Below are 15,587 nucleotides of genomic sequence, written 5' to 3'. Positions count from 1 at the left end.
CCTTGCTATCAAGATGCCATCATGTTATACAATTTGTAGTGATAAAAGGAATCAAAGATTGCTATCATGTACATAACGAAGCTGAAATAAGATCAGAGTCATTTATTCTAATTCCTTGCTATAAAGTTGCTATTATGTTGTACAATTTGGTACTAATGATAACGTAATCAAAATTACTATAATCTATATAACCAAATCGAAAGAAGAAAAAGATCGCAAGTCGTTTCAACACGATTCCTACTATCAAGTTGCTATCCTGTTATAACATGATTCCACAGTTGGATTTCTCAATACTCTAAATATGGAGGCCAATTACAAAAATGAATGTGAAGAAAATAAGAGGGAAGAAGAAAAGTGAAATAAAACAATAAATTTCTTCTATGACGTGCAGATTCACGGGAGAAGGCCCAGCAAAATAAGAACTGCAAACGCGACTACTTTTCAGGCTAACACCTCGCGTTGATCTCCACCGTAGCTTGAGAACTGACAAGGTCAGCCTTAAAGTAGCAAGCTGGTGTACGAATAAGTAATACCAACTCTACACGAGTAAAACCATGTATTTCTTGTATTTGATGTGGCAGCCGAAGCTAAATATATCTAATAGGACCATCCAAGCTCCCTGATGCGAACTGACAAGCAATGAAACAAAGAACGGCTTAAAATCGCACCCAGAAGAGGCAAATAACTGAAGAAACCATGTAAATTTTCCATCAGTGGATCTCTTTATCCATTCAAACAATCAATTAATATTCCCTCTGTTCCCAAAATGCTTGAAATTTTCTGTTAAGTGAAATTTGAGTAGCAATATTTAAAGTGTATACTTAACACTACTTCGATACGGACAATTTCAACTTATACTACCTTTTGTATAGTTTCTAAATATTGAGATTTTAAGTTAAAGAAGATTAGGACTAATTCGTAAACAGAAGGTTGATTCAGATGGCACGGTAAGTTATATCTTACTCCATGCTTGTAATATAAGAAATCAGCATACAGTTTTACTAAAACAAAATCTAACCATGACCATCATTACCTGCCGAACAATAGGATTAGCTGATGTGGAGAATTCATGAGTCATGCCTTGCCAGACGACCTTCCCTTCATAAAGAAATATTAGCCTGCACAAAGGGAACCTCGAAGTTAATAATGGTTTGTAGAATAAGCAACAAATAAACATGTCTAAAAACAAGAAGAATCCGAACCTGTCAACCGCTCTTTTAATAGTACTGTGTTGATGTGTGACAACAACATAAGATGCAATATTCCCAGGCTTCCCAAGTGCATCCTCGCCTGCCACGTGAACTGAGCGAATGAGATCTTCCACAACAGTTGATGCAATCGGATCAAGCCCAGCTGTTGGTTCGTCATACAAGAGCACCTACTCAGCAATGCATGTAATTGAGATTACTTGGTTGATCATGCAGTAAATATATTCCAAAAGTACCATTCATTTCCAACCAGCCTGAAAACATGAGGGAACCAGCGAGACAAAGAATTTTCCAATGAAAAAGAAATAAGATACATAAAACCGCAACGGCATGGTTTTTCATCCAAAACAAAACAAAAAAAAAAGGTTATATAGGGTACAGTGTGACATCATGAAGAAAGTAGAAAACAACATTGCTTGCTATCAAACTATCCCATCATGGGGTACCCTAAACAAATTCCATCAGGAGACAATGAGCACCCCACCATATATACCAAATACTTGTTTCCAAAGGATAGAATCATCGATGTGTTCTGTTACCTAGAGATCACATTATGTGCCCTCTCATTTCATATTCTTGGTTTAATGTTTACTAAACCCAACCCCCCCCCCCCCCCCCCCCCCCTTCCCTTCCTTTTGAGTGCTTTTTTTTTTGTTTTCCAAGTCCCTTTGAGTTGTTAAACATCCTGTCCTATGTAAATGGTTGATTTGCAGCATATATCATAAACCTAATAAAGAAGCCCCAACTTTTAACAGTTAATTTGGCTGATGCATAAACACAGCATGTATTGATCTGAATTAATAATGATGGACCTTTTATAAAAACTAGGATGCTCAATGATATGGACAAAGCTGGTTTGACTACACTGTTCTATTGGAATAGTCCACTATGTTACTACAGAGGAGCCAATGTCCAGCCTAGAAGACTCAATACCTAAAGCAGTCCCGCTGATTGTTGTTATCACCAAGGGTTTCAGTTTGACCTCTCGTCTATCCATCTTTATCTGGACATTATTAAAAAGAATCTCTCAACTTTGAATTAAGGAGGCTGATCTCCAGGCTTACCAGAGATAGAGGTCTATCAAGCGTGCAACAATTAAATTGTCCAGTGCACTGTGAAGTTAAAAGACAGGAAAGGTTCTACTTATTGGAAAAGGAAATAACAGAGTTAATTACACATACCATCCCGTGGTCTCCCTTGAAGTTCAAAATATTGAATAAACCTTCCTCCTTCCAAGTCCGTATAACAAATCGGATATATTTGCTCCTTATAAATTAACCTATTCTTTTGTATAATAAATATATCCTCTCTTATTTTGGTGGATATGAATCTAGATCCTACAATCCCTCATTAAACTTCTTCAAATAATTTTCTTATACTTCCAAAGAAAAACAAAATTAAAGAGGTTACATGATGAGTAGGCAAATACAAGCTTAAAAATGATCAAACTAATAGACTTTGCTTGGTCACTTTGTGGCTTTTAGTTCCATTTTTTAATTTGTTTTAATGGTCACCATTCGTGCAAGTGTATTATTTAAAGAATGCAAATAACATGAAAGGAACGATTTTACGCTCCTAATGACTTCAGAAAAACAAAAAGGTACTTTTGGTACAAAACTAATAGAAAAAGGCAAAATTCATACATAATGGGCAAATATTTCGGATTTGCATACTGCAAAGGGATTCTTGTGTAACAAAATATGAAAGAAAATAGGTATAAGTAAAATACTTGAAACCACATGGGGATGTGTGTTACTCCTACATGATAAAACTTCAATGTAGTATTCTTAACTCCGAAAAACAAAACTTAACAACAACAAAACGACCCAAAAGAACCATAGAGAACTGCATCTTGAGCAAACTAGAGAATTTTGTACTTGTCACTCTAGAAGGAATGAATATACGACCTGTGCGTCAATACATCCACCATGGTCAGGATATGCACCACAACCCTTTTGCATTATAGATTTTTGTAAAACAGTTACTGTGTTTTTTATTTGTTTTTTTAAGTTAGAGCACTGCATCTTTTAGCAAACATGAACACTTATTTTGCACTCTAGGAAAGGTATGAATATGCGATTGTGTGTCTATACATCTACGAGGATCAGGATACGCATCATAACTCTTTTGCATTACAGAGTTATGACTCTTTTATTTTTTTAAGTTAGAGCACTGCATCTTTTGGCAAACATGAACACTTATTTTGCACTCTAGGAAAGGTATGAATATGCGATTGTGTGTCTATACATCTACGAGGATTAGGAAAGGTATGAATATGCGATTGTGTGTCTATACATCTACGAGGATCAGGATACGCATCATAACTCTTTTGCATTACAGATTTTTGTAAAACATCCACTGATAGTTTTTTAAAATATAAAGATCCATTGATATTTTTTCAACAAAGAAACTATCAATAAATACGACAACATTGATTACGCCTCAATCCCTAGCTAGGTGGGTCGGAATCCTGACTAACTATGCCATCCATTTAGACTTGTATAGCTGCAAAATCTGTAATGTAAAAAGGGATGGCAGAAAACATTTATTGACAGTTTGACACTGCACAATCAGCAATAAACTGTATTTGGCAGGCATCCTTTCCTTTTGCTTGGAAATTACACTCATATCTTCTTTATGGCGTAAAATTCATCAATCATTAAACTTGCCTAGAAGATCAGATGTGAACTTCACTTTGCTTTTCCGTCTATAGTATGATTCTGAACAATATTACAATACCAATTGTACACCCAATCCTTTTCTCAACAGCACAAACAGAGTCAAAGGAGTAAGAGTGAACTCAACCAACAGTAATAAATGCTTTCTTGATTACATAACTATAACGAGGTTCAGCAAAGGTATTCCAGGAGAATGGGGGCACCTCAAGTTTAAAAACATCACATCCCTTCGACAATTAATTCAGTAGTGCTATCTCCATAATACGTTATCCATTTTTCCATTTTCTCGTGTCATTTAGACCACCTTTATGAGTTAAGTTGGAAGTCAATAAATCCTTCACTTAATTTTTTTTTTTACCAATTCAGAACCACATGAAAGACACTACAAGTTGACTCCCAAAACCCAAAGTGGACGATGATTTGGGACAAAGGGACTAACATGCACAGATGCTTGTAGCATTCAGACCACAGAGAAAGCACGAAGAAAAAAGAGTTAACCAGATTACAACAATCCATGTAGCAGAATTACAAACGCTAGCAAAAAGGAACTGATGATCATGTCATAAAGCACCTGTAACATACCTCTGGCTCTACTACGTCTTTCGTGGTATCAAAAATTATGGAACGAGCTAGAGCAACTCTTTTCTTCATACCACCAGATAATTCAGAGGGTAATCGGTCTTCAACTTCCTGCATAGAAATAGAACTAAAAATTGGCATCTACAAAAATCAATCATCATAAAGTAAATTTATTACTATAATGATGAATCCTCTGTTCCCTTCTTTGATTCACTCTACCCAAAGAACAGAAGAGCAAAAAGCAGAAGGCATCTCCCTACTGCGAGAGAGTGGGAGATACTTGAAGTGATAATGCAGATAGCACTTTCAAAGTTAAACTATTTTCATTGACACACTAAGTTGGAAGCCTGGATGCATTTATTTAATGAAAAAATGGACATCATTATTATATATATATGTCTATCATTGCCCATACCTTCAAACCAACAGCAGCTAAAGTTTCAGTTACAAGCTGTGCAATTTGATCCTCTGGCATAGTTGAATTCTCATATCTAAAATTCCAAGGAGAAGAAGATCCAGTTAATCTATGTATGCATAAACTGGATTTTCTGATTTCTAATCAGTATAGCTAACAGAAAAACTTCAGAATTCAGTAGAGCTGAGAATATCTTTTCTTTTTGGGATAATAAGAGCGTTGAGAGTATCTTACAGCAAGAAACCAACATTTTCACGAACAGTTAATGAATCAAAAAGCGCAGCACTCTGAAACACCTGTTATGGGGATGTATATGTTTATAAGATTACAAAAAAATTCAAGAAGTATCTCCACAGTACAACTTCACTGGACATCAAAAAAGAGCTCGGAACATGTAACTTACTAAGCCAATCCTAAGCCCAGAAATTTCCTCATCACTCACTAATCCATTACGCAGTTTACCTCGGATTAAAACCTCCCCCTGCATTCAGTGAAGCCTATTAGCAGAGATAATGGGATCAAAATTCAAAATTTTCAGATATCACGCAGCTGTATTCTGAGACAAATACACAGGCCACAAGAGAACCATAATGCACACATACTTTATCTGGAGCAAGAAGGCCAGCCATTATCTTTAAGATTGTTGATTTCCCAGTGCCAGAAGGCCCAATAATTCCAACAGCCTCACCATGTCTGATCTGTAACAGAGGGTAAAGAGCGGTGATTAAAGGTTGTCAGCACTTTCACAAATGCAAAGAACGAGAAATCATGAACATAGAACCCAATAACTCAGGTAACGAAATAAAAGCAATCAGTTTCAGTGTAGCCAACCGAGTTTCTTTCCTCAAGTGAAGTTTCTAACTTCTACATTTATTGCTATTTCAATCATAATCCATAAAACTTAACAACAACAACAACATGCCCAGTGTGATCCCAAAAGTGGGGTCTAGGATATTCCATAAAACTTCTAACAGAACAATTAGAAAGTATCCCAAATTGCAAGACCCAATATCTCAAACAAATTGAGAGTTACAAAAGTTAACTTCACCCCTAGGAACTCTTACTTATCACAAACAATTCATTATAAACTACTGGTTTATCACACATTTGCTTTACACATCTTTATCAGCTAAATCGCTACCTCAAGCAAACTTATGCAATCTAACTCTATCGCTCTTATTTTGGAATCTGTAATGCAAAGATTGCATATAAAACAGTTTCTAATAACATAAATAGATTTGCATCCTCTCTTGCTGGCAGGCACAAGTAAGCAAGAATACAATATCAGACTAGCAAACACAGGAAAGAAAAAGATCCTTTTTAACCAACCTAAGAAGTGGGAAGCAAGGCAAGTTTAGTGTAAACCATCAATAAAATTATTCATTATATCAACTTTCCAATGATAACACATAAGTAGGAAATCATTCACTAGAACACCTTCCAGTCATTGTTTGCATGAAAGCCCCTGATATAATATCACCTTTCTTCAGTCGCTGAAGTAGAACAGACAGGATTTAAATGCCCAAGGTGCATACAAGCAGTTGCCAAAGGAAATAAATGAAAGTTCACCTTTAAGCTCACACCTCTTAAGATATGCTTGTCGCCAAATGACTTGCACACGTTTCTACACTCAATAAGCACATCTGACTCATCTTCAGGCTCTCTCAACAAGCTCACATTCTCCGATTTAGCAGATTCCTGCTACTCAAACAAGACGAAGAGCAAAATCAAGGAAGATACAGTAAACTACGCAGGATTCAAATGTTGTCACCATCTGCTAAATGCAAAGAAATTCATCTATGTCCTAATAAAAAAAATATCCAGCAGACAAGCAGACAATCATTTATCTGGAAAAAAAAAAAAACATGCTAGCACAAAAGTTAGCTAACGCAAAGATTCGCTCGTTGAGAATGGTGTAATAAAAAGTGCCATCTAATGAGATTCCAACAAAAGCAACAAGCATTATGTATTTATAAGTTCCAAAATTTAAAAGATATCCTGGAAGAGTTCTCTAAAATGGGAAGCCCAAAACCGCATGCTTCTTGAGTTCTTTCAATGCTGTAACGCCATAGGCTCGACCACTTGAGCCAATCTTAGAGTGGTACCTCTCCCAAGTTCAGCGGAGATCACCAACCTAGGTCATGGACCTTCTTGATCACCCATTGACCCTGACAAGGTAAGTAATGCGTGCTCCATGATAGCACTGTCTTTGGGCATGAAAATTAACTTTGACACCCTAGTGGAAAAGGTTTTGACTTGAGTATCTAACAAAACGGATACTATTAGCAACTTTTGCAATGAGAAATCAAGTCTCATCACTGTTTGAGCACCCATGGCATATCCCGACTCAACCAGTTATTATAGGAATCCCTCATCCTTATTTGGAACTCTCCCAGACCAACATAGCAGTCCACCCACATTCCCCTTAGCCCACCATTGTTCAGTATGTGTTCTGCTTACTCAGGGTTCTTGTCTTGGCCTTCTACTCTTTCCCTGCTGGCTTCTGCTTCTCACTCTCTCTCTGGTCTTATTTCTGTGCTTAACTATTTAAAGCACTTGTATAGATCCAAAAGATGAATTTAGGAGACCATGATTTCACCAACATTGTACTTGTTGTCCATATGATTGCTTCTCGTGGAAAATGCTTTAGTAAAGTCCTCTAAACTATTTTTTCCTCCCTCCATTTCAATTTGAATGTCTTAGTTTGACTCAGCATGGAGTTTAAGAAAATAAAGTGCCCTGTGAATCTTGTGGTCTTAAATATGCCACATAGGATGTTGATTGTAAAGAGTTACTAATTATAGAAAGTGACATACTTTTTTAAACAGACTAAAAAAGAAAGTAAGACAAACAAATTGAAACGGAGGGAGTATGTTGGTTTGTCCATGAAGATCAGAAAAATGTAATATTTCAGATTAGTGCTTTTTTGAATAGATAATTAAAATTTTGAAATAGTATTTCTGATTAGTGTTTACAGGAAAACCGGTGAAAATTAGGGGAATATGTATTACATCCACTATGAAAGGTCACCTTTCTGTATTTGATTGAAGTCAATTTTCCCATGTTTAAGACAACAGATGTTGGGAATAGCTCACCAGCAGAAACTATTTTTCTAGTACCAAATGGAGTCCAAAAGAGAAGTGTGCCAACAAAGGCATTAGCATTATGGAGCCATTAGCATGCAAAAGATAGACCTTTTCTATTTTAGCACTCCAACTTATACTTCATTCTCAACACTCGACCACCTTGCCTAGGAGAACCAAAAAATCCACCGACACACACAGCAATTTCAGAAACTACCTTAATCCAACATGATTCATGAAACTCTGGCACATACTACTAGTTCTCTCACTATCCCAAATTATATGACATCCTTTCTCTTTTGGGGTAGCCTAAAATGTACTACACCATCCCATTTCTATAAAAGTTCCATAACTCCCAATCATTCAAAATTATTAAACTATTCAAATTTTAACTTTGATGTGATGTTTTATATCAAACTAATTATGAATCATTATTTTCTTCTGCTATAGCTAATACAAATTATAAATCCAATTCAACATCCTAAACTTTGTGTCCCATCAAATACCATACCCCTCCGTCCCAATGTAAGTGTCTTAGTTTGACTGGGCACAAAATTTAAGGAATAAAAAGAAACTCTTGAATCTTGTGGTCCTAAATTTAAAATATGAGTAATGTACTTGAATTGTTAACTTACTAACTATAAAAGGAGACACTCTTTTTGGGACACACTAAAAAAGAAAGTAAGACAACAATAGCATATGCAACAGATATGCATATGTGAATTACAAAACATAACCCAAAAATCAAGAATCATTTTTATCTTACATTGAATCTTGTGTTGGAAAAGCGATCAGAATCAGCAGCTTTGTAGTCCCTAGGAGGTGCAACACAAGCACAAACAGTCCCTTTATCCTTCCTATAACTCACCAAGAATGGCTTTTCCAAATTAGAATTAGGAAAATATGTTTTCTTGTAAGAAGAGGGGCAACTGTTGCTTTTGCAAATGTTGAGAGTAGGTGACATAATAACAGAACCCACAATTGAAACCATTTGAGTGATGGGAAACAAAACAAAAACCCCACTTGGGAGAATTTATGATGGGAAATTCTGGCACTGACCCAGATTGGATTTGGAGTCAAGAACCATGAAAATTGGATTGAATTTGAAGGATAAATTTGGGAAATGATATTGGATTGGTTACTCTCAATGAAAAGAAAGAAAGAGGCTTGAGCAGCACTATGGAATGCTCGGAGGAAGGGGGCATATATATTTGTTGGTTTCTTGCAACTATAGTGCTTCTTATTCTTTACCATCAAACAATCACCGACCCCTGGCCTATGTTGCACACTGGCACTATAGTATATTTTTCCTTTTTCTTTCTCTATAGGCTTGATCCAAGGGGATTAATATTAATTCAAAGTTGTAAGTTGTTATTTTTATGATATGATACATACCATTACATCTGTATCTGTTATATCGGAATTAAAGACCATTTGATCGGACACGTAACAAGCGTAAAAAATGTTGGGATCGAAATAATCAGAGCGTCGTACGAAAGCTAATAATTGCAAACCTTGAAGGCGATAAATGTTAAAAAAGGCATAATGTTATAATATGATTTGGTCAACTGACCTACAATCCTACATATTGGAAAGACTAATATAAAAACATAAATCTATTGAGACAATAATATCCCCTGAACAAGATTTTTTAATGATTACATTGTAGATGTTTTTCTGTGTTTTAGTTGTAGGAAGAATGTCTTCAATTTAAGGATGTCTTCAATTTATCGATATCGGAAACTTTTCATCCAAGACAATAAATAGCCAAATATGGAAGAAAATTATGTTTTCCTTTCAGGAAAAGTAAAAGTAATTATTGTAATACTTTGACTTTCCTTCAACAGAAAAGTAAAACTCAAATATAGTAAGAAAAAATCGGGACAAAAACCCTATCAGAAAGGACTATAATTATTTGTTGAATCCGTCAACACCAGCTGGACAACTCGTTAGACCATCTGAGAATAGCGTGGAACCCGTCTTACTCACATCGAATAGCAAGACCCTGGGAGGATCCATCCGGGAAAGTTCAGAGCGCCCGGATAGAAGATAACTCAATTAACAATCAGGCCTTGAGATATTTGAGATTCTATTTAATCTCACTTAACGCCACAATGTTAGCTACGTAACAGCTAAAATGGGTGAGAATCACAGAAGCCGTTACCATTAGCTATACTATACCCACTTCCCCACTATTGTAACCATCTAATTGTTATTTGATTATACACGACTTTACTTTTATTTTCTATCAACTTTGTTGTTCATCACTGATCTTCAGAGATTTTCATCATTTGAGTCAATATAATTATTTATCTCCTGTTTACTCAGTTATTTTACTTCGATTATACGCTTTATTGTTCTTATTAGGTCACTTTCAATGCATTAAATTTACATTGTAATTTGGATTGATTATGTTGTTTATGACCTCATTCTAAATAAGTTGACCGATTGACCTAATAAACGAATTTTAGATTAAACAATTTGGTGCCCATCATGAGGCCTAGCAATTTTGATTATCCCAAAGAACTGTTAATTCCTAGTTGATTTTGTGTTTATTAGTTTTGTGAAGAACAATGATAGAAGAACATTTGGTTGGAGTCCAAAACGTAAATGGAGTCCGACGCAAACAGGGCCCTAAACGCAGTGGAGCGTCGGAGTAAAAGATACCAAACAGGTACAAAATACAAGATGTGGATGAAGAACAAACGTGTTAGAAAAACAAAGTAGGTCACAAATGTCGTGATCAACTACAGTCTATTCTCCCAAGAATTCAGCACGTTAGTCTGGCGAAGTCTCGCCTCGCAGATGTCCAGACAAAGAAAAAGGTAAAGTGCAACCTACCTTGAAAGACTTCATGACCTATCAACATGCTTAGAACCGGAAGTTCGGTGATGTGTTGTTAGCCTTAGTCGAAAATGCGAACACAGAACTATACAACTGAGAATGGAACCAGCTAGGGGTTTCCTAATACTGCATCTGGGAGCTCCAGTGTCGGGAGACTTCCTGACAACTCAGGAGTTAGAGGCTCTAGGATTGGAGTAGGAGTTAAGAGGCTCTAGGACTGGAGTAATAGTCAAAAGCGTTGTTGCCCCTGAGCCACATAACCCATTCTTGGAGAACTTGTTGCGACAAATTAAGAAGCAAAACAACCGCATTGATTAGATCCCTAGGGCTCCATTCGTGCTCAAAAGCATCGGGGTGGAGAGGTACTCCTAACAACATGCAAGGCAAGTATTCCCCCCCGCCTATACCAAAGAAATTTTGGATGCCAAATCTCATAAAATACAATAGAAACACAGATTCCGAGGATCCTGTCACAATCTGCACAACCGATCAGAGATATAATATGGTCAAGAAGTTCGAAGAAATGCTCACAAAAGGAGAATTAGAACCATTTGCAAAATTGACATATGCCTTCATTAAGGCTCATACAGGGCCTAGAAGGTAGAGAAATAGACGGATGACACTTTTTAAGATAAAGCAGGGAGCGATTGAGCTGCTTAGGGACTTCGTGGATCAGTTTCAATGGGAGAGAATATTGCTACTTGAGGTGCCAGACAACTGGGCCTTATTGGCCTTTGCAAACAAGCTGAATGTAACAAGTTCAGAAGCTACTGAATGCTAAGAAAAAGCCTTCGACCTTCTGAAAACCTGAAACGATATGTACTACCAATATAGTACCAAATTTAGGGTTAGAGAATATAAGCCAGTATCTTTTATATTTCAAATTTGAACTCACTTGGAGAAGATTTTGGCGTTGAATCGTATGTTAGATTATTGAAATTCAAACAGTAAGTTGTTCCTGGGTAAAAATTTGTTCACTTGAACTCTTTAGATATAACCTTATGTGGCTAAAGTTCAAGCAAAAATAGTTTTTCATATAGATAATGGATGTACGTAAGTTATATGTGCATGAACTTTAAGCAAAAATGTCCGAACTTTGGGAAAAAACTGAACAACCATATGTGCTTGAACTTTAGGCAGAATTGCCTGAACTTCAGCCATTCAAACTTAAGACATTTTATCTGAAATTAGGCTTTGTCAAGCTTAACTTCATACATCGCTTGTCTGAAGTTACTTTGAAGTGGATAAACTTGTAAATATTTATAAATTTAAAATAGAATCTAAACAGAGACAGATTAAGGATTTAAACTTTATATGTTCAAACTCATTATATCTATATTATATTAAAAGCATGAACTCCCTAACTTGAAAGTTAAATTACTTAAATACACCTCTATTAACTTAAATACTCTAATAATTAAAAAAAAAATGGATGCATATGCACAACCCAACAATCACAACTCTAGCATTCATTTTTTTCTTATTAACTTCCATATGTGATCTAACTACTTGCCGCAATATATTAAAGAATGAATTTTGGTCAAGTCTCTAGAGTCTGAAGGCTAACTAACAAGAAAAAAGTGATAACTTTTTATGTTTATGATGCAAGTACCAATTTACTGCTACAAGAAGAAAACTAAGTACAGCTAAAAAGAGAAGAAAACTAGGGTTAACCTAAAAGGACAATTTTCATTCCCTGATTTGTGAAAACACTACAACATATATTCTTCTACTCTGCTCACTAAAAGACAGAATAGTAGAACTACCTCTCAGGACTAAAAGTGACAATTACATTCTTTGACCAACTAAATATGTAAATACCAAAACTGTGAAATAAACTATTGAGGGACTAAACTGTATATCAACTAATACTTATTGACAGCTCCTAGAATAACTAACTTAACGACTTAGTACTCCTCTGCAAGCGTCTAGTGCAACCTCTTAAAGCCACAACAATTTCCAAATCGTATCAGTCCTTTCCTCTTAAGAAATTCCTTGACCTCAAGGAAGGAATGCTGGAAACCTGATCTTCAATGCATTATAGTCCTCCCAAGTTTCTTGTTTTTTGTCTAATTGATCCCATTGCACCAATACCTGAGGAACAGCCTTATTTCCCTTTTGTATCATCCTTGTATCCAAAATTTGACCTGGTTGATGACAGTAAGGGCTGGACAGGTCGATGATAGGAGGATGAGAAATGACAGAGGGTAATGTGTGGCATGGTTTCAATTGGGAAACATGGAAAGTTGGATGGAGTAGCAACTGATCTGGTAATGAAAGCTTATAAGCTATTGGCCCTATCTTCTCCAAAACATGATAGGGTCCATAATATTTAGCGGATAATTTAGTGAAACTGCCCCCAGATAAAGTCACCTGTCTGTATGGTTGTATCTTCAAATACATCTAATCACCCCCTTTGAACTGCCTATCTGATCTGTGTTTATTTGCTTGGTCCACCATCCTCTGTTGTGCCCTCTTTAAATGGTACTACAGTAACTGCATTTTGAATTCCCTTGTGATTAAACTCCTATCCACCTCTTCTATAGCAGAATCCCCAGTAACATAAGGAGGATGAATCGAGGGTGGTTGGCCATAGAGAGCCTCAAAGGGAGTAGTCTGAATAGAACTGTGATATGTGGTATTATACCACCATTATGCAACAGCTAAATAAGATAACCAGTCCTTCTGGGAATCAGAACAAAAACATCTTAAGTAAGTTTCCAAACACCTATTTACAACTTCTGTTTGTCCATCTGTTTGTGGGTGATAGGCAGTAGAAGTGTTCAATGTTACCCCTAACATAGCAAACAATTCTTGCCATACCTTACTAGTGAACACAAGGTCTCTATCACTGATTATATCCTCTGGCATCCCATGTAGTTTGTAAATTTTCTCCATTGAATGATTTTGCTATCTTAGTAGCTGAGTAAAGATGTGAAAGGCCCAAGAAACGGGCATACTTGGTCAACACATCACCATTACCTATATAACGAGTCTTTCCATAGATTTTGGTAACTGACCTTTCCACTACCCATATAACAGTCTTTCCCTTAGATTTTGGTAACCCGTCTATAAAATCTATGCTCACACTTCCTCATACTAATTTGGAAATCTTCAAAGGTTAGATCTACCCTGGATAATGGGAATTATCATACTTGTGCCTTTGACAAATATCACACCGTTTTACATATTCTTGGACATCTTCCCTCATGTTCTTCCAGTAAAACAGTGCATAAAACTTCCTATAGGTATGGGCAATGCCACAATGTCCTCCCAAAGGTGAGCCATGCCAGAGTTGAATTAGTTCCTATCTAAGCTGATCAACTGGTCCCACCACTAGCCTTCCATTCTTCCTTAACTGCTCATGGATGAAGGTATAAGCTTTTCCCTCCTTGAGACCATCCTTGAGACTCTTTATCAACTCCTGTAACACACTATCCTGCTCCCAATTTTGTATAATCAGTTGCAGCAGATCAATTTTAATGGTGTAGGGATCTAGTAGCTCAGTTGGTTGGCTACCTAAACTCTCACCTTGTTGGTGAGGGTTCGAATCCCCACATTGTAATTCCCTTCCCATTTCCCCTTTCCCTACCCCCATGTAATAAAAACAATTTAAAAAAAAGATTAATTTTAATAGTGGACAAGGTCATAGCACAAAAATTTCCCATAGGTAGTCTAGATAGGCCAGCCGTAGCCTTGTTCTCCTTCCCCTTTTTTGTATTCTAAGCAGAAATCATACTGCATAAGCTTGGTTATCCATTTCAATTGAGTGTCAGGGTGCAACTTTTGTTCTAGCAAAAGCTTAAAAGCTTTTTGGTCTGTCTTCACCATAAAGGTTCTTCCCGTCAAGTATTGGGACCACTTGTTTATAGCCATCACTAGAGCTAACAATTCCTTATCATAAACAAATAGTAATTGATGTTGAACTGATAATCCTTTGCTGAGGAAAGTAATGGGTTGCCCTTTTTGCGTCAACACAACCCTTATGCCAAAGTTACATGTATCTGTTTCCACCATAAAGGTCAAAGAAAAATTTAGAAGAATTAGAACTGGTGCTATGGTGAGGGCTTTCTTGAGTTTATCAAATGCTTCTGTTAATTGTTGAGTCCACTTTAAACTGTCTTTTTTAAATAACTCAGTCAAAGGTTTGCTAATGACACCATACTCTAGAATAAATCTCTATAGTACCCTGTTAGGCCTAGAAATCCTCTCAGTTGCTTAAGAGTTCAGGCATTAGCCATCCTTGTATAGCTTCTATCTTCTTAGGGTCTGTTGCTACTCCTTCAGCTGAGATATAGTGCCCCAAATACTCAACTCTCCTAGCAGCAAATACACATTTACTTGCCTTGGCAAGTAGGTGGTTTTCAACCAACAATTCTCAGGTGCAACAAGTGTTCATCTACTGTTTGCTGTAGATTAGTATATCATCAAAAAAGACCAGTATGAATTTCCTCAAATGCTTTTGGAAAATATGGTTTATTAGCCCACAAACTAGAAGGAGCATTGGTTAGCCCAAAAGGCATGACCAAATACTCATAATGACCAAAATATCTTGAATGCAGCCTTTGCAATATCTTCAGTTGCCATTCTTATCTGGTGATATCCTATCCTCAAATCAATTTGGAATAGATTTGAGAACCTTCACTCATCCAACAATTCTTCTATGATGGGAATAGGAAACTTGTCCTTTATTGTCATCTTTTTCAATGCTCTATAATCCACACAAAGTCTCTATGAACCATCCTTCTTGCCCACCAACACAACTGGTAAAGCATAAGGA

The 15,587-nt window shown here is 36.5% G+C and overlaps 1 protein-coding gene across 2 annotated transcripts; it reads right to left on the bottom strand.

Annotated features, from left to right (window-relative positions):
- Window positions 1-153: 153 nt before the first annotated feature.
- LOC132044548 (protein TRIGALACTOSYLDIACYLGLYCEROL 3, chloroplastic) lies at window positions 154-9,257 on the bottom strand. 2 transcript variants are annotated; one of them, XM_059435050.1, is made up of 10 exons: window positions 8,730-9,257; window positions 6,450-6,578; window positions 5,483-5,578; window positions 5,284-5,361; window positions 5,115-5,176; window positions 4,881-4,956; window positions 4,469-4,576; window positions 1,203-1,378; window positions 1,034-1,118; window positions 154-629 (listed from the first exon to the last, which is right to left on the bottom strand). In XM_059435050.1, exons 1-10 carry the CDS (start codon window positions 8,952-8,954, stop codon window positions 588-590), a joined length of 1,077 nt encoding a protein of 358 aa, XP_059291033.1. In that variant the 5' UTR covers window positions 8,955-9,257; the 3' UTR covers window positions 154-587. The 2 variants fall into 2 exon arrangements, with proteins under 2 accessions (XP_059291033.1, XP_059291032.1); XM_059435049.1 differs by having other exon boundaries at window positions 6,450-6,581; window positions 8,730-9,256.
- Between the last annotated feature and the right edge of the window lie 6,330 nt (window positions 9,258-15,587).

The sequence above is a fragment of the Lycium ferocissimum genome, unplaced genomic scaffold, assembly GCF_029784015.1.
Source record: "Lycium ferocissimum isolate CSIRO_LF1 unplaced genomic scaffold, AGI_CSIRO_Lferr_CH_V1 ctg4748, whole genome shotgun sequence".
In the NCBI taxonomy this organism is placed as follows: Eukaryota; Viridiplantae; Streptophyta; class Magnoliopsida; order Solanales; family Solanaceae; genus Lycium; species Lycium ferocissimum.
This window is presented reverse-complemented; position numbering and strand designations above follow the sequence as displayed.